At 43.2% G+C, this 25,570-nt stretch overlaps 1 protein-coding gene across 4 annotated transcripts; it reads right to left on the bottom strand.

The window, feature by feature from the left end:
• Window positions 1–1,166: 1,166 nt before the first annotated feature.
• On the bottom strand, window positions 1,167–11,740 carry LOC115113065 (phosphatidylinositol 4-kinase type 2-alpha). 4 transcript variants are annotated; one of them, XM_065012733.1, is made up of 10 exons: window positions 11,190–11,740; window positions 5,444–5,644; window positions 4,882–5,013; window positions 4,247–4,400; window positions 4,049–4,110; window positions 3,800–3,899; window positions 3,583–3,716; window positions 3,113–3,172; window positions 2,806–2,911; window positions 1,167–1,926 (listed from the first exon to the last, which is right to left on the bottom strand). In XM_065012733.1, the coding sequence occupies exons 1-10, from the start codon at window positions 11,511–11,513 to the stop codon at window positions 1,850–1,852; spliced, it is 1,350 nt and encodes a 449-aa protein (XP_064868805.1). In that variant the 5' UTR covers window positions 11,514–11,740; the 3' UTR covers window positions 1,167–1,849. The 4 variants fall into 4 exon arrangements, with proteins under 4 accessions (XP_064868805.1, XP_064868807.1, XP_064868806.1 ...); XM_065012735.1 differs by having other exon boundaries at window positions 1,167–1,743; XM_065012734.1 differs by having other exon boundaries at window positions 5,444–5,641.
• Between the last annotated feature and the right edge of the window lie 13,830 nt (window positions 11,741–25,570).

Raw genomic sequence — 25,570 nt, 5'->3', positions numbered from 1 at the left:
TAGGAAAAAAATGCATTTCATCAAATTTAGAATACGGCTCTAACGTAACAAAACGTGGAAAATGAGAAGGGGTCTGAATACTTTCCGAATGCACTGTAGATGATGATTATTAGAGTGTGTGTAGTCAGTATGAGTGTGTGAGCAAATTATGTGTGTGTGTTGGAGTGTGCATAGAGTTAGTATGCGTACAGACAGAGCAAAAAGAAACAATAAAATAAAAGGGTCAATGCAGATAGTCCATGTAGCCATTTTGTTAGCTATTTACCGGTCTCATAGCTTGGGGGATAGAAGCTTTTCAGGAGGTTGTTGGTGTCAGACTTGATGCTCCGGTACTGCTTGCCATGCAGAAGCAGAGAGAACAGTCTATGGCTGAGGTGGCTGGAGTATAACAATGTTCCGGGCCATCCTTTCACCCGGGCCATCCTTTCCCCCCGTGAAGTACTGGGTTGTCCGCACCTCCCTTTCCACATCAGATATTTTTCAAAGCTGATCTGATTGGTCAAAAGACCAATTAGTGAATATATTTGTTGTTGCTGCCTGTCTAGACGCAGCAATAAAATAGGAAATTGTGACAGCCCTGTTCTTTCTGTTTCACACCACTGAATACAGTTGTACAGTAAAGCTTCACTGACACAGGAGGCTGCAGAGTGGAGGACGGGCTCATAGTAATGGCTGGAACAGAATTAATGGAATGCTATCAAACTCATGGATCACAAGTGCTTGATACTGTCTCATTCACTTCATTCCAGCCATTATTATGAGCTGTCCTCCACTCTGCAGCCTCCTGTGTCAGTGAAGCTTTACTGTACAACTGTATTCAGTGGTGTGAAACAGAAAGAACAGGGCCCAATTAAGATGCCACCAACCTCCTGTGCGCTGAACTGACTCATGATAAATGGTTTCTTCTGTGGACATTGAAAGGATTTTGCAGAACATTTTAACGATCGACATTCCTTTCAAGTTTTAATAAATAAACGAAACCAAGTCTGTCATCCAATTCTCCGCCCTCTTTGGATTTGAAAGCATATGATTGGTGTGGATTGAGTTTCCACCATTGTTAAATCCATGTGAAGAAGTGTGCAAGTGCATACTACTTGCACAATTTGGGAGAAGGGTAGAAAATCAGGATGCAGCCTACGAGACAAGAAAAGTACAAGAGACCCTGATAATGCAATAGTACAATTCTTTATGTATTTCATTCTGTAATACATTACATACAATTTGTACAGTGCATTGTCAATACAATACATTAGAACAGTTTGGTTGCTACAGCAGGAAATATCAATTAAAAAAAACAAATACAAAAAATGTCAACGTAACAAAAGACAAAATGAGATGTAGGGAAACAAGCAATACAGGCAATGTGCGTGTTTGAGACTGACTACATTGCAGTCCTCCCCTAGGTGGTGCCACAGGGCTGCCATCACATGCCAATAACACAACAGGTACTGTTGCCTGGGTTATGTTCAGTAGGCATGAAATGGAAGAAAAGTGCCAGAAAAGGAGTGAAATTAGAAGGCTTATTTTAATTTTTTCAGTTTTTCAGTTTTTTCTGCTACAATGTACCCTAATGAACATGGCTCAGTTCAGTCTGCAGTTCAAACCTAATTGACTACAACGCGAGTACCACCTATAACCTGGCCCTAAAGTCAGCCTGGTTAACCCAGACTTAACACTGAAGTGTTGACAATGGTGAATGCAGTGTTCAGTCTGGTCCAACCAGGCTACTGCAGTCAGGTTCTTCTGTATCAAAGAAAGAGACTCATTAAAATAAGGCCACAAACGCTGAATGTCTGACCACAGCATTCATACACCACAGGGTTGCAAAATTATTGTAACTTTAGGTTTTTCAAGTTGAAAGAATCCCGGAATCAGAAGGACATAAGCAGGAAATCCGTAATTCTCCAACCAGGATTTCTGGAAAACCTAGGATTTTGGGAAAGTTACTGGAATTTTGCAAACCAAATGTCAGGACACTTGACTTCTTATCTGCTTGCTAGCTACAAGCCATGGTAATGCCGTACTTCCATAAGAGATGCTACTAAATCTGTAACTTGGTAAGGAAAATGAAGAGTTGGGGCTGAAATGTTTAGCCTTAGGTAAAAACTTTTTCTGTGCACTTGGATGGATTTGATTGGACTACCATATATTGACATTTTGTACATTATGTCACTGAAGGAGAATGCTACCATAGAACCATTGGGAACCTCTACTATAGTTGGAGTCTTTCACAGTTTTTGGTCTCTATAATCATATTTTAGCCAGCTACCAGTGTAGGGCTACCCAACTGTCTTAATATACCATACTTCTCTTCTTTTTCTCCCCCCATTCTGAATATTGACACTAGACAAACTAATATCTTTACTCAATGTAAATCCTCCATCTCTTTCTCCACCCTCCCATCTTTCTGGTGAATGTCTGTAGTTAAAGCACAACTGTGAATGTGATGGATTCCAGGGAAAGTGTAAACATACCTGGCTCCCTATTGGCTATGGAGCGGGAGAGGGGAAGAGCTTTACAGGCTGATGAAACAGGACTACGGCAGAGGCTTCTCCTCCTCTTTCTCTCCTTTTATACCCTTCTACTTGGCCTTGGTCTCTCAATCTGGTTCATTCCTCCTATCAATTCTCCCTTTCTCATCTTCCTCCCCCCCTCTTCCTCTCTCTGATCCTACCATATTCATTCTTCCTCCCTCCTGAGTCTCCTTCACTCCCCCTCTTGCCTCTTCTTCTACTTGGCCTCCTCTCCTCTACCACCAGGTAAAGAAGGGTTTCCTGCTCTGGAAGCTCTGTGTGTAGGACTCACTGTTGGCTCTCTGTGGTGCTCTGGCTGTCTCCACTATGACTGGGGGCATCTGAACCAGGTGTAGCGGGGTCCTACTCTCCTTCAAGGCCTGGCTCAGGTTCAGGATCTGGTGGTAGAGACATACAGAGTTTCAGCATAGGTTTACACAAACAGACAGACTTACATAATCAAGTTCTGGTGACAGAAACATACAGAGCTTCAGCACAACTTAGCATACACACATGCCCACACGTACAATTTCACACACTCAGGGTAACAATATAAAGACAAATACTGACACTGTCCAGGTATTCCTCCAACAACTCACCTGTCCCCTCATCACAGCTATCTGTTTGTGAAACTGCCCTCTGTCAAAACCTGGATCCTTCTGTAGGATACACACAACAATAACGCTGGCATGATTCATTCAGTGCTGTGAGGATGACAGAATAGAGTAGAATATAACTTTGTTGTGATGTTAAAAGGCCATAAAAAAAAAACCTTGTTCCCAGATACAGTGGGGCAAAAAAGTATTTAGTCAGCCACCAATTGTGCAAGTTCTCCCATTTAAAAAGATGATAGGCCTGTAATTTTCATCATAGGTACACTTCAACTATGACAGACAAAATGAGAAGAAAAAAAATCCAGAAAATCACATTGTAGGATTTTTAATGAATTTATTTGCAAATGATGGTGGAAAATAACTTTTTTGCCCCACTGTATGTTTGTGCTGTCCATAGGAATTGGTAGAACTGCACAAACAGATCTGTGACCAGGCAAATTAAACCTCCTGCTAACCTTAAAGAGTTCGTAGAGGTCTTCCTCCAGGTCTTTGATGAAGTTGGGGTCAGCCAGTTTGGGAAGAACCAAGTCCCTAATCTCCTGAGAGAAAGGAACCTTAGCCTGGGACAGCCACACCCAGTAGAATGGATCTACACAGAGGAGGAATAAAGTAGTTTTCTGTGTGAGTGTGTGTGAGCGAGTGAGAGAGTGAGAGAGAGAGAGAGAGACTCACAGGCTCTCCAGGAGTCAGGGTGTTTGATTGGGAAGGCCAAGCCGTTGTCTATGGCTGCCAGTCTGATGATAGGCTCCTTTACCACCACCCAGTCTGTGTCCTACACAAACAGACATAAGGATATGAATGTGACATTCTAGTTTACCATTTATTTATTTTTTATTATTATTAAAAAATGGAGGTTCCTATAAAAGTAATGCGGCAGATTGAAATCTCTAGGTTTAAATAATGTTTTATACGTCTACTCACCCGTTTCCCTTCCGTGTCCATTGAACAGTCATATTTTAACAGCCAGTTGTCGTTCCCCCGATCTGCAAGCATCAACAGCATCGTCATTAAGCAACAATAAATCAAATTCAGTCATACATCCTCCCCACCAAACACACACGCCTGTGTTCCTGATGATGAAATACAGAACCACCAGTTCCTCTGTGCACGCACACACACCTGTGTTCCTGATTATGTAATCGAGGACCACCAGTCTCTCAAACTGAAGTTGCAGCTGCCGATTGGTGTTCTCTGGAAGAGGCTCCACCTCAAACCGTCTCAGCCAATAGTCTGCGTCTTTGTAGCCCTCCACAAACAACTGGAATGATCCCACCTGAGTCATGTGTGAAATGTATTATGTATAAGCATTATTCTAAGACATTATAAAGGATCATACATGCTTATAAGAAGTTTTAAATTATTACACCTGCAGGGTTTAAGTGTTACAATAGTATTTACTTTCAGGGCAGTGTTCTTCAACTCTGGTCCTAGAGGGTGCAGGCTTTTTTTTCTAATCCAGCACTAACACACCTGATTCAATTAGCCGTTGAGCCGTTGGTTGAATTAGTCAACACTACATGAGGCATGAAGTGCGGTCTAAACTTTAAAGCAGAGACAGAAATCACCCTATCACAGGGTCGTGTTCATTAAAACACTGTAGCAAAACATTTCTAAACATTGTACAATGGAAAACTAAATGAGTGTTTCTTTTGGACAAGTTCAGGTAGTACTTTACTGTTTCGGACTGCTTTCTCCAGTTTCATGCCTAATGAACAGGACCCAGTTGTAGGTCCCTAGGCAGAAGTTGTACCTACCTTAGGAGGGAGGCCTATTCTGTGGAAGCGCTGTCCCACTTTGGGAACTTTCTCTAGAGCTAGCCTCTTTCCCCGAGACTTGACTCGGTCTATAGCATTGTAGTTAAATGTATCACTGGCCAGGTACACCACCTAGAAAAGAGAGAGAGAGAGAAAGAGATGGTGGTGAGAGGGAGGGAGGTGGTAGAGATAAGAGTCAGAGAGATCAGTCAATTATCAGTGCATACCCTTGTGTGTGTGTGTGTGTGTGTGTGTGTGTCTGCTAGAACTGGGCGATATGGACAAAAATCCATATCACAATAAATTGCCTGAATTGTCAAGATAACGATACATTGAACGATACTTATGAAATGAATAAGCACCAGTTACTTGTTTATATTACCCTTAAAACTATTCCTACTACTTTGAATGGTATTATTGCCCTGTGAGCAATGACCCATATGAGCAAACTTTGGCATACTTCATTTCAAACTTAACTTATCATTGATAAATTGTTAGTTTGTTCGGTGTAGATAATTGTCAGTTTATCATCCCAGCTCTGTCTGCCTGTAACCCTTCTTACCTTGGTCCGGGGCACGATATTGAGCTCTAGTTTTTGGTCGACCAGACTGGCCCCGGCCTCAGAGAGATAGCCCTGGTTCAGGACCAGACAGTCCCGTCCGAAGCAACAGGGACAACACAACTTCTGGAGCCACTTGGTCCACTTTGGGTTCAGCTGACCGTACGGCTCCTCAGTCTTAGGCTTGAACACACCAATGACCTTCTACACACAGACAGATTATTATTACTGGTATGTGTTACACGCAATGAATTCTTTATTTGTAGCGTGAGAGAGAGAGAGAGAGAGAGAGAGAGAGAGTGTAAAACGCACCTAACATTATCCTATAGCTATGAAAAATTTGATTTTTTTGCACAATAAAATACAATCTCATCTGAAACCACACTAAAGTTTTACAGCAGTACAAAGTTGGACAGAGCACAGTGGCTCACTCATCTACTATTTTTAGATTAACCCAAATCTTCACGACATTCTAATGTTGGTTCAGGCACACTGTTACTGTGTACAAAGACTGCTCAGGAGGATCATATGATAAACAAAGCATTTGCTTGATAGAAACCTAGGTATCAAAATACTGCCTGTGCTTCACTGATTATACCGGAGGCCTGCTGATGACCCAGAGTATCAAACAGACACTGATTTTAAGATTGTTTTAGCATTTTCCCTGTAAATGGTTAAGTTTACGGTGAAGGAATGAAAATCTGACCCTTGATCTGTGCCTACAGGCAATGTCTACCATGTCATTCTTCTAACCATGACTCAGTCCCCTCAGTCCTTAATACATCAAATGTGAGTGGTGATGTCAGAGGAAGTGACATCACACAACATCTGCCATCAGAGGGTGATTCGTGGTACAACAGAACCTGCAGGCTGGGGCTAACGAGCTGGAATGAGAATGGTTTCGCAACCCATTAAAGTCAAATCAGATTAACTTAAGTTTCCTCACATGATTGACTGTGGAAGGAGAAGCACAGGAGGCTAAGTACAGAGACTGTGGCTAGCTTTTTATTCTATGGGCACGTTCCAGGTAGTCTTAAATGTAGTCTCGCTGTCTGTGTCAGATGATCCGATCTCACAACACCTGGATAAGTGTTAAGGCCTTGTGGTTCCAGAGATGCTAAACTATTAGACAAAGACTAAATTCCCTCTTGGGCCGAGGGTGACACTGATTTGTGTAGCAGCAGGCAGAGCTACCTCAACACGAAAAAGTGTCAGTCCGTCTCGCCTCCACTTCATATGGGTGATTCCTCATGAACAAGATTTAATCCATAGAATGGTCCTTTGGAGGAAGGATTGTTGACATATATATATCTTAAAGCATAACTGAGAATTAAATAATTGAAGTTGGCGTTTTGGCAGATTTGGAAATCACAGTTGGGTCACCTGCTACAGTCCTCCCTTCCACAAGCATATTGTTATGTTCCGCTCATAATGTTTTTTTTTCTATTTCTGTTGTCTGGTGGTCAAAGCAAGACTGAAAAGAGTCTGGACAACCCCTCCCTCTTTCCAGTTAATGTCACTTCTCCCGGCTCATACTGGCACCTACCACCTTTCCATTTACTATACTGAACAAAAATATAAAATGCAACAATTTCAAAGTTTGACTGAATTACAGTTCATACGAAAATCAGTCTAGGCAAATAGATTCCTTGTACATATATTTGTATGGTTTGTTAAACTTGGGAATCAATGTTTATTGTTTGGCATACATTTTAAAAAGTAACAAATCTGAGTTAAAGCGCCAAATCCATTAACATTCCATGACCATTTAAGTTGACATTCGACAGAGGGTGGACTGGCGGTCATCTTTGTGGTAGTAATTATAAGTAAACATGATGTGAAATAGGGTCCGAGCTACAACATATGCGAATATGGAAGAAACATTACGTGTTTTTAGATCATTGAAGGTTTAAAAATGACATTGTGATTTTAAACTTTTTTTTCAAGAAATAACTTTTGTTGACAACACTGTTGTATGTGGATACCAAAAGTATGTGGACACCTGCTCGTCGAACATCTCATCCTAAAATCATGGGCATTAATACGGAGTTGGTCTCCACCCTTCTGGAAAGGCTTTCCACTGGATGTTGGAACAATGCTACAGGGACTTGCATCCATTCAGCCACAAGAGCTTCAGTGAGGTTGGGCACTGTTGTTGGGCAATTAGCCCTGGCTCGCAGTCGGCATTCCAATTCATCCCAAAGGTGTTCGATGGGGTTGAAGTCAAGGCTCTGTGCAGGCCAGTCAATTTCTTCCACAACAATATCGACAAATCATTTCTCTATGGACCTCTCAGTGCACGGGGGCATTGTCATGCTGAAACAGGAAAGGGCCTTCCCCAAACTGTTGCCACAAAGTTGGAAGCACGGAATTGTCTAAAATATCAATGTATGCTGTAGCGTTAATATTTTACTTCACTGAAATTAAGGGGCCAGGCCCGAACCATGAAAAACAGCCCAAGACCATTATTCCTCCTCCACCAAACTTTACAGTTGCACTATGCAGTCGGGCAGGTAGCATTCACAAAACCCAAATTCCTCTGTCTGACTGCCAGATGGTGAAGCGTGATTCATCACTCCAGAGAACACATTTCCACTGCTCCAGAGTACAATGGCGACAAGCTTTACACATTTGATGAACTTGTTGGAAAGGTTGCATCCTTTGATGGTGCCACGTTGAAAGTCACTGAGATCTTCAGTAAGGCCATTCTACTGCTAATGTTTGTCTATGGAGATTGCATGGCTGTATGTTCAATTTTATACACCTGTCAGCAAAGGGTGTGGCTGAAATAGCCAAATCTACTCATTTGAAGGGGTGTCCACATACGCTACATGGCCAAAAGTATGTCTCATGCTATGGTGGGGTATGCAAAATGGGTCAACTTTAATGTTTTGGCATTCAGGCCCAAACAGTAACTTTCTAACTACTTCTTCCATTGGAAAACATGTATGGAAAGTTGTCTAAATAAAAAAAAATGCTGTCAAAAAGTAATTGAATTCCAATGGATTTACCCAGAGGAAACATTATGTTAAAGGACGCCTGGATAAAGGCAAAAATGTCAGAAATATTCCAAATGATTTCTCAATTATACTGTAAAATACAAATGTCAATAATCCTTCCTCGGATTACATTTTGTGAAAATCCCCCAAAAGAATCATGGTATTGTTTTGTCCCATGACTGCAGTAAAGACACCCTGGAACGCAGCCTATGTAACCTTGGCTGAGACAGTGCCTGGATAGAAGGTTATATCGGTTGCCTTTAATAGTTCACTGGTCCATAGGAGAGTAACAGAACTGTGTTAATTGAGCATGTGGAGAGGGGAGAGAGGAGAGAGAGAGAGGCTAGGAAATGGAAATGAAGTGGCCATCTTCAGAGAGTGTGAGGATGCTTATTACTAGGCATACCTCTGGAGAGAAAATGGAGACTTCTACCTTTAGCCATTCAGATTGCTAATACATGACCTCTGAGTTACGACATCTTCACACAGATAGTAGCCTACATGGTACCCAAACACACAGAGTAAGCTAAATTGATTTTCTATGGGTTCAAAAAAAGACTGACAGGTCTAGGGTTGATCTTACTTACATATGAACAATGCATAGAATGTCTGTACAATTCTCTCCCAGCCTGCTTCATTTAAAAAGGAATTAACAAGCTGTATAACAGGATATCTCAACCTTTTCGAATGGCAGCAAATTACAATTGTTTTAGGCCTGAGAACTGATAGTGACAGCTAATCTCAGAGATTGGGCCTGTGTGCACTTTGCACCACACTTGTGTTAGAAGTTGCCAAAAAACGCACGTCTAGGATCTTACAATGTCTCTATCCTTAGACCAGTGTCTGGGGGCAACTTCTTTCTATTCTATGCATTATGCAGGGCTGGCAGCCCACAGATTTGTTTTTCCTAGCCTGACTGCCAATGACCCTGGGCTTTGAGATGCCACCTTGTCACACCCCCAGCCTAGCATGGTTGAACTACACTGAACAAAAATATAAAATGCAACAAGAAACAATTTCAAAGATTTTACAGTTCCAGTTGATATGAAGAAATCAGTCAATGTAAATACATTAATCAGGCCCTAATCTATGGATTTCACATGACTGGGAATACAGATATGCGTTGGTTGGTCACAGATACCTTAAAAAAAGATAGGGGTGTAGATTAGGAAACCAGTCAGTATCTGGTGTGACCATTTGCCTCATGCAGCGCGACACATCTCCTTCTCGTAGAGTTGATCAGGCTGTTGTCCCACTTCTTTTCAATTGCTGTGTGAAGTTGCTGGATATTGGTGGGAAATGGAACACACTGGAGTACACATTTGGGATGCTCTGGATCAACATGCTCTACGGGTAACATGTCTAGTGAGTATGCAGGCCATGAAAGAACTGGTACTTTTTTAGCACCCAGCAATTGTGTACAGTGACATGGGGCTCTGCATTGTCATGCTGAAACATGAGGTGATGAATGGCACGACAATGGGCCTCAGAATCTCATCAAGGTATCTCTGTGCATTCAAATTACCATTGATAAAATGCAATTGTGTTAATTGTCTGTAGCTTATTCCTGCTCATACCATAACCCCACCACCACGGGGCACACTGTTCACATCAGGAAACCACTCGCCCACACAACGTCATGCATATGCCATCTGCCCAGTACAGTTGAAACCAGGATTCATCGGTGAAGATCACACTTCTCAAGCTCGCCAGTGGCCATCGAAGTTGAGCATTTGCCCACTGAAGTCAGATACGATGTTGAACTGCAGTCAGGTCAAGACCCGGAGGAGGACGACGAGCACACGGATGATCTTCCCCGAGACTGTTTCTGACAGTTTGTGCAGAAACTCTTTGATTGTGCACAGCCAGTTCCATCAGCTGTCCGGGTGGCTGGTCTCAGACGCTGGATGTGGAGGTCCTGGGATGGCGTGGTTACACGTGGTCTGTGTTTGTGGGGCCAGATGGACGTACTGCCAAATTCTCTAAAATGACACATTGGAGGCGGCTTATGGTAGAGAAATTAACATTAAATTCTGGCAACAGCTCTGGTGGACATAACTGCAGTCAGCATGTCAATTGCACACTCCCTCAAAACTTGAGACATCTGTGCCATTGTGTTGTGTGACAAAACTGCAGTTTAGAGTGGCCTTTTATTGTCCCCAGCACAATGTGCACCGGTGTAATGTCCATGCTGTTAAATCAGCTTCTTGATATGCCACACCTGTCAGGTGGATGGATTATCTTGGCAAAGGAGAAATGCTCACTAACAGATGTAAACATATTTGGTCACAACATTTGAGAAAATTGTACATTTCTGTGGTATTTTTCAGCTCATAAAACATGGGAACACTTTACATCACGTTTATATATATATATATATTCAGTATACGGCAAGGTCTACCATGGCTAGAAACAAGCCACAATGTGAAAAATTCTCACCTCAACTCAAAAATCAACACTGCAGATACATGCTGGAACTCAATACAGAACATGATGACATCACTGCACAGTCAGGGCTAGAATCAGCAACAGCAGGTTGCCAGAGCAGACAGACAGTAAGCAAAATCATGTGATGTTGTTGCTGCATGAAACTGAATTATATGATTTACTTGAAAACAAAGGACATTTTCAAACATGAGAGATGGCATCCTCTCCCTATTCGTCTCCCTCCCTGTTTATCGGACTGTGTTTTTTACATCTCTCCCTCTGCCCCTCTAGAAAGAAAGACCATAGAAGCTTGTCTGTCTCACCCCTTGAGAGTCTTTGACGAAGTAGCTACCACTGGATCCTTGGCAGATCCTCTCTGGAAATGTTTCTTCTTCTATGGCTTGTTCTGCTTTCCTCACGATCTCCCTAAACTCCGGGTCGTCCGGAAACTCATTCCTGTGTGGATCCCGCGGAGAATTCCCTCTGTCCCGGTCCAGAAGCGGCTGTCTCTCACGGCTGCGTCCCGGGCTCCCAGCCGACACTCGCACAACAGAACCCGGCGTTCTCGGATTGGTGGCTTCGCTCTGGCAATAGTTGTAATCTATGGGGTCCTGGAGAGGAGAGACGAGGGGGCTCGTTTCGTCCATCACAAAGTGGGATGTGGGGTATAACAAGCGTCGGCGAATGGACAGATAAGAGCCAGGACGAGGGACTCAGACGAGTTATTTCTACGCTGTCGTCTCAACGCTGCTGATTCTGGCCTACCGCAAGCTTTCAAACAAAACAGTGTCGTCTTTCCGCGTAAAAACACGCCCACTTGGAATAGAGACTCGCGATTGGCGCTTTCCCTGCCCAACCTCCTAGATGTCTAATGCTGCATTTATAAGCAAGTGAGAAGGTGGCAATTACCAGTTGTGAAGGCTTAAATACCAGTTGGATGCATTCACTTGTTATCAACTCGTTATGAAACGCTGCGTCAACCATAAACTGCAAGTGCAGCTTTCATGCTTGTAAACAAAGCGTTCAAAAACCATAATAATATATTTTTATAAATAATGTTTTGTAGTTGCAATTAACTTCCGAAAATACTGTTATGAGGTAATTTCCTTAGTAGTTGACCTCAGAGGTCAGCATGTGTGAGAAGTCAAAGCTCAGGCTTGACCCCTCCACTAGTAATTGCCAGTTGGAGGGGAGTTCAAATGGATTTATCCCAGTTGTATGTGGTTATGGACCAACTATGTTGAAATGTGGTTGGGAGGGGGGAATCTGGTAATACTGAACGTTTACAGCCTGTGAAAACTGATCAGGGTTGTGGTAAAAATACTATATTGCTGTAGCTGTTGGTTTGAGTTAAGGCTATTGTGGTGGAGTGACCGTTCAAACACAGATGGTGGTTAGCAGTTCAAGTGGCAATTATCTGGTTTATTATTTCAGTTTAATTGTTGAAGATAATGATGACAAGGTTGAGGATGTAAGGATTGATGGTTAACTAGGAAACAAAAACATACATGTTAGTGATTTCATATAAATCAAGTGCAGATCCACAAATATACTCATGAATCTCAATAATATTACATTGAAAAAACCTTAGGCTACAGGTTTAAACATGAGTAAAAGAAAAGCATGAAGTAAATGTTCTTCAATTGGTAATATAAAAGAAGAAATAAAAACAAACTTGGTCATAAACATCCAAAATACACAAAGGGAAGGTTTACGAGAGAAAAAGTGTCTTGTAACAAAACACTTGCAAACTGAAACAGTGAGGTCTGGCACACTGATTAGTGACTGGTGGGGGTATTTAAAGGTGGTGAAGGAGCTTGAGTCCCACCTCTGCTGGAGGGGGATTGGACAGGCGATGGTGGTTGGTGATAGGGTGAGGGGACTGTTTGTATTTATTATTGATCCCTATTAGCTGCTGCTAAAACATTACAATACATTAACAGATTTCACAACGTATTAAGTGTGTACCCTCAGGCCCCTAAACTACTACCACATTTCTACAACACAAAGTCCATGTGTACGTGTGTATAGTGCATATGTTATTGTGTGTTTGTATGCACGTATCGTGCCCTCTTCATGACTGAGTGTACATTTACATTAGATGGCGCATTAAGTATATATATATAAACTGTGCAAACAGATCACTGTACAAACAGACTGCGTTAGATACTAATAGAGCCGTTTGGTGTGTGTGTTGCCCATAGTTGTCCCGGTGTCGTGTATCTGATGAAGTCCGGGTGGCTTATGAGTTGTAAAGTAGTGATTCAATTTCTAGTACTTGGATAATGATACAGCTATATAGAAATTTGACAAATAGACATGTTTCTGTCTCTCGTGTTTCAGAACCGGGTAGACTCGGTCATTATTTATTTCTCGAGCGAGGACAAAGAGGCAGCCGATTGAATTTTGAGGACATATTAGCAGACCAAGCAATAATTCTCGGTCCCCTGCGTTTTCAGTAGTGTGGGTAGGGCACAGGCGTATCTTTATCCTAAAATTACTGCGAGTTCCGGTAACGAGCTGACAAGGTACAAATCTGTCGTTCTGCCCCTGAACAGGCAGTTAACCCACTGTTCCTAGGCCGTCATTGAAATAAGAATTTGTTCTTAACTGACTTGCCTAGTTAAATAAAGGTTAAAAAAATAAATTAAAAACTTAGGGCTAGCAAAGAAAATCGCTGAGAAAGGGTTGAATGTAAGACGTTTCTAGTAAAACCGTTCCCTTGTTTAAGGGGATCCTATGTTATGCTTGAAAGTGTACAAAGTAGGACTCGCTTGCACGAGATGCTAGAACTAACAAGTTGAGCAGCCATTTTGTTTTTCCTGTTTCATGTTGAAATTCCTCCAACTTGGGCAACGGAAATCCCGCCCTCTGTATTTCTGTTTGATTTCAGCTTTTTGCAATCACTGACTCCTGGTGGTGAAGAATCGCCAGTAATATTTATTTTTAAATAATTAGTTCTATGTGATATCGACCATATACTCACGTGTATTGAAATGGGGTACTGACTAAACTGTTTGGATATGTCTCATTCAATTTTAACTAAAGTTAAAATTGCCTAACAAATCTTTTCAGGTGGATCTTTTAGATAATATCCAAAGTGATTGGTTTCTACATTAACCTAGATCAACAATGCTGTCAGGTTAATTAAAGTTGAATTCCCAAATAGCCTATACAGGCTTGATTTATCATTAACACTGATTAATCAATTACATTTGTGTTTGCAAGCATTAAGCCAACTCCTACATTACTGACCAGTATTGATGAAAGTCCCCCCTTCGCGGGAATCCCATGTGGTTTCAGCCCTCAGGGATAAGTGATCCCTGGTGTAACAGAATCGATAAAAAATATATATATTCCATTGAGGTCCACCATTGTCCTACAGTGCTAACAAGTGGTTACTCTTCTGATATCCAGCCAATCGACACTGATTGGATATCGGTCTCATTCAATTTAACTAAGAAATTAAAATTGCTTAACTTCTTCAAATGGACATTTTAAATCATTTCCAAATTGATTGGTTTCTACAAATGAGACCATTTAAACTCTTCCACATTAACCTTGATACAGCTACTCTCAGGTTCATTAAAGTGTAAATCCCAAATAGCCTATATAGGTTTGATTTATCTTTAATTTTGATTAATCAGTCAAATTTGCTTTTGCAAAGCTTATTCGGGACTACCCAGTACTGAAGGAAGTACCGCCTTCACGGAAATCCCATGTGGCTTTGGCGTTAGGGAGAAGTGAACCTAGTGGTGAATGTACCAACATTTGCTCTACTGGTTACACTTATGATAATCCAGACAATCTCAATTGATTGGACATCATTCGTCTATAACAGCAACACGTGCTAAACGACCACGGTAAACTTGCCACAGCTTTGAAATTAGAGTTCAGTGGTTCTGCGAAACACAATAGCTCACTGGCAAACACTGTCAAACAAGCTTGGAATGAACACGCACAAGCTTACTATCATAGGCTTACTACGCACAAGCTCACTGAAACAGGAATGGAAGAGCTGTTACCATTCAAACAAATGTTTCTGTCGAACATGTATCCCACCTTCATTACCTACTTGGGCCCTACAGCCCACGTTGACTTGCCTATCTTACAACTCAGAGAGCTTGCAAGCACAGCTTTTGAGGAATCAACAGCTTGCAACGCTAAGAGCCCTGACCAGGAGCACTCAAGTTTGACCAGGAGCACTCACTCCAGTTAGAGGGTGCATTATCAGGTATTGGAGCGTTGAGAGATGACGCACAAGAACGGTTTCTACCACAAAACCATGAATCCAATAACCACCGCAGTCGAAATAACTGTAAAGTACTTCGCCATCGAAACAACTACCGTTACAATCGACCTGTTCGCTACGTTCCTGCACCCAACCTACAAAAAGTGTTAGAGCACAAGGGTAACAAAGGGTTGAAGGACGATCAAAACGTAGACCAATGTTCTCTGGAAGTTCCACTAGGTGAAGAACCTAAGCGAGAACAATTTGATTAAAGGGTAAAAGAAAAGTCACAAGAACTAGACAGGAAATTGCCGGACACCAGGTCGGCAGGAATGAACACACTTAGCAAGGAAGTTAAAAATCGAATTTCTCCCGCTCTCACTCAAGACCCTATCCAGGGCCCGCTTGATCAAGAAAAAAGCCCACAGAATTTGTCTATAGACTCTGATAGAAAGGTTGCGAAGAAAAAGGCCAAAAGCTTCATTAATGCCAAGCCCACTCAAAATCGGAAAAGTCGATCTGCTTTCACCTTGAACAGGAATGGCACTACCACTCCACCGTGGGGAATATGTCCACTAAATACGACTCTAAATGGCCGTACCTGGAAACAGTCCTGGGGGACTGCTTAACTTGCCATGCACTAATTGATTCGGGCGCGACAACATCACTCATCTCTCAAACATTGTTTGATGATATCAAAAGGGCTTTGAAGCCAACTAAACGTTGGTTAAAAGTGGAACGATGTGACATTACACTTTGAGGTTTCCCTCAGACTACTGCGCCTCTCACAGTGAGAGTCATGCTGAAACACTTCCAGGACGTAACGCTTGTTCACCCTGTGTATGTTACTAACCTCGAATCTGATTGGAAAACCAACCATGTATGGTCACAGGTCCCAGTGCCTTCTCCACTGACCACACTGTCCTCCCCTAACGCTAGCTGCAATGCAGTCATCCACGAGGGGTATCTGTCAAAAGCACCCCGTGGGAAAAATACATTTTGAAAACTCTTGGTGCAGAATCCTATCCATGGACATATTACGATATCTCGACACATTCCATCAGCAAACCCGATTGACCATTCTTTTCATGATTCTGAGCCAGCTGTATCTGTGAATTACCAACTTCCCTCCTCCTTGAAGTCGTGCAATACTGTAATTGAGATTAACTTCTCGTGCCCTTTGGACACTTCTGCAAGCACTGCGGCCATCTCAGAAAGAAGAACATTGATGAGCAGAGTGTACTCTGCTTCCGAGGATACATCTCCGCTTTGTGTGGACTGTCACCGTTTACAATGACACTAATAGTGTCAGTCCAAGGTGAACCACTAGAGGGGGACCACAACAGGGATCACCAACCGGACATCCACTGCCCATCCTTGTGTTGGATTGGTCCGCTTTCAGAGAGCCTACCAATGTCAACCACCAGAGGGGGACTGCAACAATGATCCACAACCAGGACATCACGTGGTCATAATTGTTTTGTTAGTTTGCAACCTGCAGGATAATCACAAGATTCAACCCACCAGAGGGGGACTGTCATGATGTGCCCTGGGGGAAGGATCGGGTAATAGAGACTCTATAAACATTTTTTTCATGGTGCCCCGACTTCCTAGTTAATTAAAGTTTACGTTATTAGTTTAATTGGTAATAATAATTACACCAAAAGAATTGATTTGAAAAAATAACGGTCTTCACATTTGACAATAGTCCAGACACAACAGTACATATCCCAACCAGAAGCCTTGGATTATAGGAAACATCTGCATCGAGGTAAGGGCTAGAGCTGCCGCTTTCAAGTCTAGGACCAAAAGGCTTCTTAACTGCTTCTACCCCCAAGCCATAAGACTGCTGAACATTTAATAAAATGGCCACCAGACTATTACATTGAGCCCCCCTCCATTTGTTTTGTGCACTGCTGCTACTCGCCGTTTATTATCTATGCATAGTCACCTCACCCCTACCTACATGTAAAAAATACCTCAACTAACCGGTACCCCCTGTATATAGCCTCATTATTGTGTTACTTTTTATTATTTAATTGAATTTTTTACTTTAGTTTATTTGTTGAATATTATCTTAACTCTTCTTGTTGGTTAAGGGCTTGTAAGTAAGCATTTCACGGTAAGGTCTACACTTGTTGTTTTTGGGGCATGTGATAAATAGAGTTTGATTTGATGTGTGTGTGGCTATGTTTGTATTGCTTCACAGTCCCATAAAGGTGTGTTTTTATCATTTAAAAAAAAATCTAATTGTACTGCTTGCATGAGTTACTTGATGTGGAATAGAGTTCCATGTAGTCGTGGCCCTATGTAGTACTGTGCGCCTCCCATTGCCTGTTCTGGAGGACTGATGAGACCTCTGGTGGCATGTCTTATGCATCGGTGTCCGAGCTGTGGACCAGTAGTTCAAACAAACAGCTCAGTGCATTCAACATGTCATTCATTACCTCTCACAAATATAAGTAATGATGAAGTCAATCTCTCCTCCACTTTGAGCCAGGAGAGATTGACATGCATATTATTAATATTATCTCTCTGTGTACATCCAAGGGCCAGCCGTGCTGCCCTGTTCTGAGCCAATTGCAATTTTCCTAAGTCCCAGTTTGTGGCACCTGATCACACAACTGAACAGTAGTCCAGTTGCGACAAAACTAGGGCCTGTAGGACTTGCCTTGTTGATAGTGCTGTTAAGAATGCAGAGCAACACTTTATTATGGACAGACCTCCCCATCCTAGCTACTGTTGTATCAATACGTTTTGACCATGACAGTTTATAATCCAGGGTTACTCCAAGCAGTTTAGTCTCCTCAACTTGCTCAATTAACACATTATTTATTACAAGATTTTGTTGAGATTTAGGGTTTAGTGAATGATATGTCCCAAATACAATGCTTTTAGTTTTTTAAATATTTAGGATTAACTGATTCCTTGCCACCTATTCTGAAACTATTTGTTAAGTGTTGCAGTCATTTCAGTCACTGTGGTAGTTGATGTGTATACTGTTTAGTCATCCGCATACATAGACACTCTGGCTTTACTTAAAGCTTGTGGCATGTCGTTAGTAAAGTTAGAAAAAAGTAAGGGGCCTAGACAGCTGCCCTGGGAACTTCCTGATTGTTGGAGAGGCTTCCATTAAAGAACCCCCTCTGTGTTATGTTAGACAGATAACTATTTATCCACAGTATAGCAGGGGGGTGTAAAGCCATAACACATACGTTTTTCCAGCAACAGACTATGATCGCTAATGTCAAAAGCCGCACTGAAGTCTAACAGCCCCCACAATCTTTTTATCATCAATTTCTCTCAGCAAATCATCAATCATTTGTGTAAGTGCTGTGGTTGTTGAAAGTCCTTCCCTATAAACGTGCTGAAAGTCTGTTGCCAATTTGTTTCCTGTAAAATATCATTGTATCTGGTCAAACACATTTTTTTCAAAAGTTTACAAAGGGTCGGTAACAGGCTGATTGGTCGGCTATTTGAGCCAGTAAAGGGGGCTTTACTATCCTTAGGTAGGGGAATAACTTTTGTTTCCCAACAGGCCTGAGGGCACACACTTTTTAGTGGACTTAAATGGAATATGTGGCAAATAGGAATGGCAATATCGTCCGCTATTATCCTCAGTAATTTTCCATCCAAGTTGTCAGACCCAGGTGGCTTGTTATTGTTGATAGGCAACAATATTTTTTCACCTCTTCCACACTTACTTTATGGAATTCAAAATTACAATGCTTGTCTTTCATAATTTGGTCAGAAATACTTAGATGTGTAGTGTCAGCATTTGTTGCTAAGTTTGCTAATCTTGCCAATGAAAAAACAATGAAAGTAGTTGGCAATATCAGCTGGTTTTGTGATGAATGAGCCATCTTATTTTTTATTTATTTTTTATTTCACCTTTATTTAACCAGGTAGGCTAGTTGAGAACAAGTTCTCATTTACAACTGCGACCTGGCCAAGATAAAGCATAGCGGTGTGAACAGACAAAAACACAAAGTTACACATGGAGTAGACAATAAACAAGTCAATAACACAGTAGAAAAAAAGAAAAAAAGAGTCTATACATTGTGTGCAAAAGGCATGAGGAGGTAGGCGAATAATTACAATTTAGCAGATTAACACTGGAGTGATAAATGATCAAATGGTCATGTGCAGGTAGAGATACTGGTGTGCAAAAGAGCAGAAAAGTAAATAAATAAAAACAGTATGGGGATGAGGTAGGTAAATTGGGTGGGCTATTTACCGATGGACTATGTACAGCTGCAGCGATCGGTTAGCTGCTCAGATAGCAGATGTTTAAAGTTGGTGAGGGAGATAAAAGTCTCCAACTTCAGCGATTTTTGCAATTCATTCCAGTCACAGGCAGCAGAGAACTGGAAGGAAAGGCGGCCAAATGAGGTGTTGGCTTTAGGGATGGTCAGCGAGATACACCTGCTGGAGCGCGTGCTACGGGTGGGTGTTGCCATCGTGACCAGTGAACTGAGATAAGGTGGAGCTTTACCTAGCATGGACTTGTAGATGACCTGGAGCCAGTGGGTCTGGCGACGAATATATTGCGAGGACCAGCCGACTAGAGCATACAGGTCGCAGTGGTGGGTGGTATAAGGTGCTTTAGTAACAAAACGGATGGCACTGTGATAAACTGCATCCAGTTTGCTGAGTAGAGTATTGGAAGCCATTTTGTAGATCGCCGAAGTCGAGGATCGGTAGGATAGTCAGTTTTACTAGGGTAAGTTTGGCGGCGTGAGAGAAGGAGGCTTTGTTGCGGAATAGAAAGCCGACTCTAGATTTGATTTTAGATTGGAGATGTCATTCAATGAATGATGGAGTGGAGTTTGCCTTTTTGCCCAAAAGTTCATTTAAGGCGCTCCAAATCTTTTTACTGTCATTCTTTATGTCAATTGTCTTTGTTTCATAGTGTATTTTCTTCTTCTTTTTATTCAGTTTAGTCAAATGATTTCTCAATTTGCAGTACATTTGCCAATCGGTTGTACAGCCAGACCTATTTGCCATTTATTTTTTCTCATCCCTCTCAACCATACCATTTTTAAATTCCTCATCAATCCATAGGGATTTAACAGTTTTACAGTCATTTGCTTAATGGGTGCATGCTTATTTGTAATTGGGCTAAACAATTTCATAAATGTGTCAAGTGCAGTGTCCGGTTGCTCCTCATTACAGACCACAGACCAACATATATTCTTTACATCATCAACATAGGAATCGCTGCGAAACTTATTGTATGACCTCTTATAAACTATATTATGCCCAGCCTATAGAACATGGTTTTCCTAGATATGGCTACTATATTGTGATCACTACATCCAATGGATTTGGATACTGCTTTCATTTACATTACATCATTACATTTAAGTCATTTAGCAGACGCTCTTATCCAGAGCGACTTACAAATTGGTGCTTTCACCTTATGACATCCAGTGGAACAGCCACTTTACAATAGTGCATCTAGGTCTTTTAAGGTGGGGGGGAGTGGGGGGGTGGGTGAGAAGGATTACTTTATCCTATCCTAGGTATTCCTTAAAGAGGTGGGGTTTCAGGTGTCTCCGGAAGGTGGTGATTGACTCTGCTGTCCTGGCGTCGTGAGGGAGTTTGTTCCACCATTGGGGGGCCAGAGCAGCGAACAGTTTTGACTGGGCTGAGCGGGAACTGTACTTCCTCAGTGGTAGGGAGGCGAGCAGGCCAGAGGTGGATGAACGCAGTGCCCTTGTTTGGGTGTAGGGCCTGATCAGAGCCTGGAGGTACTGAGGTGCCGTTCCCCTCACAGCACCGTAGGCAAGCACCATGGTCTTGTAGCGGATGCGAGCTTCAACTGGAAGCCAGTGGAGAGAGCGGAGGAGCGGGGTGACGTGGAGAGAACTTGGGAAGGTTGAACACCAGACGGGCTGCGGCGTTCTGGATGAGTTGTAGGGGTTTAATGGCACAGGCAGGGAGCCCAGCCAACAGCGAGTTGCAGTAATCCAGACGGGAGATGACAAGTGCCTGGATTAGGACCTGCGCCGCTTCCTGTGTGAGGCAGGGTCGTACTCTGCGGATGTTGTAGAGCATGAACCTACAGGAACGGGCCACCGCCTTGATGTTATTTGAGAACGACAGGGTGTTGTCCAGGATCACGCCAAGGTTCTTAGCGCTCTGGGACGAGGACACAATGGAGTTGTCAACCGTGATGGCGAGATCATGGAACGGGCAGTCCTTCCCCGGGAGGAAGAGCAGCTCCGTCTTGCCGAGGTTCAGCTTGAGGTGATGATCCGTCATCCACACTGATATGTCTGCCAGACATGCAGAGATGCGATTCGCCACCTGGTCGTCAGAAGGGGGAAAGGAGAAGATTAATTGTGTGTCGTCTGCATAGCAATGATAGGAGAGACCATGTGAGGTTATGACAGAGCCAAGTGACTTGGTGTATAGCGAGAATAGGAGAGGGCCTAGAACAGAGCCCTGGGGACACCAGTGGTGAGAGCACGTGGTGAGGAGACGGATTCTCGCCACGCCACCTGGTAGGAGCGACCTGTCAGGTAGGACGCAATCCAAGCGTGGGCCGCGCCGGAGATGCCCAACTCGGAGAGGGTGGAGAGGAGGATCTGATGGTTCACAGTATCGAAGGCAGCCGATAGGTCTAGAAGGATGAGAGCAGAGGAGAGAGAGTTAGCTTTAGCAGTGCGGAGCTCCTCCGTGATACAGAGAAGAGCAGTCTCAGTTGAATGACTAGTCTTGAAACCTGACTGATTTGGATCAAGAAGGTCATTCTGAGAGAGATAGCGGGAGAGCTGGCCAAGGACGGCACGTTCAAGAGTTTTGGAGAGAAAAGAAAGAAGGGATACTGGTCTGTAGTTGTTGACATCGGAGGGATCGAGTGTAGGTTTTTTCAGAAGGGGTGCAACTCTCGCTCTCTTGAAGACGGGAGGGACGTAGCCAGCGGTCAGGGATGAGTTGATGAGCGAGGTGAGGTAAGGGAGAAGGTCACCGGAGATGGTCTGGAGAAGAGAGGAGGGGATAGGGTCAAGCGGGCAGGTTGTTGGGCGGCCAGCCGTCACAAGACGCGAGATGTCATCTGGAGAGAGGGGAGAAAGAGGTCAGAGCACAGGGTAGGGCAGTGTGAGCAGAACCAGCGGTGTCGTTTGACTTAGCAAACGAGGATCGGATGTCGTCGACCTTCTTTTCAAAATGGTTGACGAAGTCATCTGCAGAGAGGGAGGAGGGGGGAGGGGGAGGAGGATTCAAGAGGGAGGAGAAGGTGGCAAAGAGCTTCCTAGGGTTAGAGGCAGATGCTTGGAATTTAGAGTGGTAGAAAGTGGCTTTAGCAGCAGAGACAGAGGAGGAAAATGTAGAGAGGAGGGAGTGAAAGGATGCCAGGTCCGCAGGGAGGCGAGTTTTCCTCCATTTCCGCTCGGCTGCCCGGAGCCCTGTTCTGTGAGCTCGCAATGAGTCGTCGAGCCACGGAGCGGGAGGGGAGGACCGAGCCGGCCTGGAGGATAGGGGACATAGAGAGTCAAAGGATGCAGAAAGGGAGGAGAGGAGGGTTGAGGAGGCAGAATCAGGAGATAGGTTGGAGAAGGTTTGAGCAGAGGGAAGAGATGATAGGATGGAAGAGGAGAGAGTAGCGGGGAGAGAGAGCGAAGGTTGGGACGGCGCGATACCATCCGAGTAGGGGCAGTGTGGGAAGTGTTGGATGAGAGCGAGAGGGAAAAGGATACAAGGTAGTGGTCGGAGACTTGGAGGGGAGTTGCAATGAGGTTAGTGGAGGAACAGCATCTAGTAAAGATGAGGTCGAGCGTATTGCCTGCCTTGTGAGTAGGGGGGAAGGTGAGAGGGTGAGGTCAAAAGAGGAGAGGAGTGGAAAGAAGGAGGCAGAGAGGAATGAGTCAAAGGTAGACGTGGGGAGGTTAAAGTCGCCCAGAACTGTGAGAGGTGAGCCGTCCTCAGGAAAGGAGCTTATCAAGGCATCAAGCTCATTGATGAACTCTCCGAGGGAACCTGGAGGGCGATAAATGATAAGGATGTTAAGCTTGAAAGGGCTGGTAACTGTGACAGCATGGAATTCAAAGGAGGCGATAGACAGATGGGTAAGGGGAGAAAGAGAGAATGACCACTTGGGAGAGATGAGGATCCCGGTGCCACCACCCCGCTGACCAGAAGCTCTCGGGTGTGCGAGAGCACGTGGGCGGACGAAGAGAGAGCAGTAGGAGTAGCGGTGTTGTCTGTGGTGATCCATGTTTCCGTCAGAGCCAAGAAGTCGAGGGACTGGAGGGAGGCATAGGCTGAGATGAACTCTGCCTTGTTGGCCGCAGATCGGCAGTTCCAGAGGCTACCGGAGACCTGGAACTCCACGTGGGTCGTGCGCGCTGGGACCACCAGATTAGGGTGGCTGCGGCCATGCGGTGTGGAGCGTTTGTATGGTCTGTGCAGAGAGGAGAGAACAGGGATAGACAGACACATAGTTGACAGGCTAGAGAAGAGGCTACGCTAATGCAGAGGAGATTGGAATGACAAGTGGACTACACGTCTCGAATGTTCAGAAAGTTAAGCTTACGTAGCAAGAATCTAATTGACTAAAATGATTAAAATGATACAGTACTGCTGAGGTAGGCTAGCTGCGTTGTTGACACTACCCTAATCAAGTCGTTCCGTTGAGTGTGAAGTTTCTACAATGCTGCTTTTCGGGGGCAAGCTGGCTAGCTAGCAGTGTTGGTTACGTTACGTTGCGTTAGGAGAACGACAATAGCTGGCTAGCTAACCTAGAAAATCGCTCTAGACTACACAATTATCTTTGAAACAAAGACGGCTATGTAGCTAGCTATGTAGCTAGCTACGATCAAACAAATCACACCGTTGGGACTGTAATGAAATGAAATGAAAATATGATACTACCTGTGGAGCGAAGCGGAATGCGACCGGAATGCGAAAGTTCTATTCAGTAGACGTTGGCTGGCTATTGGCTAGCTAGGAGTGTCTCCTACGTTAAGGACGACAAAATAGCTGGCTAGCTAACCTCGGTAAATTAAGATAATCACTATAAGACTACACACTCTAATAACTACACAATTATCTTGGATACGAAGACAGCAAAGACAACTATGTAGCTAGCTAACACTACACTAATCAAGTCGTTCAGTTGAGTGTGATAGTTACTACAGTGCTACGGTAGACGGTGAACGTGTTGGGCAGATAGGAGACGACGAAATACGATAATTACGCAATTATCTTTGATACAACGACGACTATGTAGCTAGCTAAGAAGAAATTGCTAAGATTAGACAAATCAGACCGTTGTACTATAATGAGATGTAATGAAATGTAATGAAAAAGTTATACAACCTGCAGACCGAAGCGCGGATGCGACCGGCTCGCTCCAACCCGGAAGTATCCATAAGTATCCATAGTATCCATAAAATGTGCAGTTTTGTCGCTTTCAAACAAATTTCTGCAGCATTAATAAAGATGTGATCAATACATGTTGATCATTTCATTCCTGTGCTGTTTGTAACTACCCTGGTAGGTTGATTGATAACCTGAACCACTTTGCAGGCAGTTGTTACAGCTTGAAGCTTTATTTTGAATGGGAAGCCTGATGAAAATCAGTCAATATTTAAATTGCCCAGAAAATATACCTCTCTATTGATATCACATACATTATCAAGCATTTCACATACGGACAGTTAGCACTTGGTGGTCTATAGCAGCTTCCACCAGAATGGGCTTTAGGTGAGATCCTCTCTAAGCTTTACAGGAATGTGGTTCTGAATATAAACAGCCATACCTCCACCTGACATTTCCATATTTTCTGTAGATATTATAACCATGTATTGCTACCACTGTATCATCAAACGTATTATCTAAGTAAGTTTCAGAGATTGTCAGAATATGAATGTTACTAGCAAATTATTGATTTCATGAACCTTGTTTCTTAAGCTACATATGTTAACATGGGCAATTTTTAACACTTTTCTGGGATGCTTGAATGTTTTTCTTGCTTTACTGGGAAGCTTTGCAGAGGTAGACATGCTCAGGTTATTTATGTTAGTGCAGGGTGAACTACACACAGTGGACTTCTTGCTAGGGCACAACACCTCAGTGGTAACAGTATAACTCTGGTTCATAGGCATATGATTACTGCATGCAATAGCTGTAGGATCAGCAGAGGCATTGACCCAGTTAATGGGAATGGATCTGCTCTGGCTCTTCCTCTGATCTCGAGTTCATTGGCAGATGTAATTGGGAGGTTTAGGAAGAATCTACAGGGGTTAGTGATCCCTACCCAATCATGTGTTCTGTAGGAATGAGGGTGGAAGATACAGCAGATTGCGTCTATGGATCTGTTGGGACAGTATGCAAATTGGAGTGGGTCTAGGGTGTCTGGGATGGTGGAGTTGATGTGTGCCATTACCAACCTTTCAAAGCACTTCATGATTACATGATTACAGATCAAATCAAATTTTATTGGTCACATACACATATTTAGCA

The sequence above is a fragment of the Oncorhynchus nerka genome, linkage group LG28, assembly GCF_034236695.1.
Source record: "Oncorhynchus nerka isolate Pitt River linkage group LG28, Oner_Uvic_2.0, whole genome shotgun sequence".
In the NCBI taxonomy this organism is placed as follows: Eukaryota; Metazoa; Chordata; class Actinopteri; order Salmoniformes; family Salmonidae; genus Oncorhynchus; species Oncorhynchus nerka.
The sequence above is the reverse complement of the archived record's forward strand: the minus strand, read 5'-3'. Positions and strand labels throughout refer to the sequence as shown.

Bases quoted from the DNA above. Each gene is read 5' to 3' on its own strand.
- LOC115113065 (XM_065012733.1), bottom strand. From the start codon at position 11,513: ATGGACGAAACGAGCCCCCTCGTCTCTCCTCTCCAGGACCCCATAGAT. The intron at 5,645-11,189 runs GTGAGACAGACA...GTCTGTGTGTAG, and splicing joins TCGTCAAAGACTCTCAAGGG to AAGGTCATTGGTGTGTTCAA. The intron at 3,900-4,048 runs GTGAGTAGACGT...CTGTTTGTGTAG, and splicing joins TGGACACGGAAGGGAAACGG to GACACAGACTGGGTGGTGGT.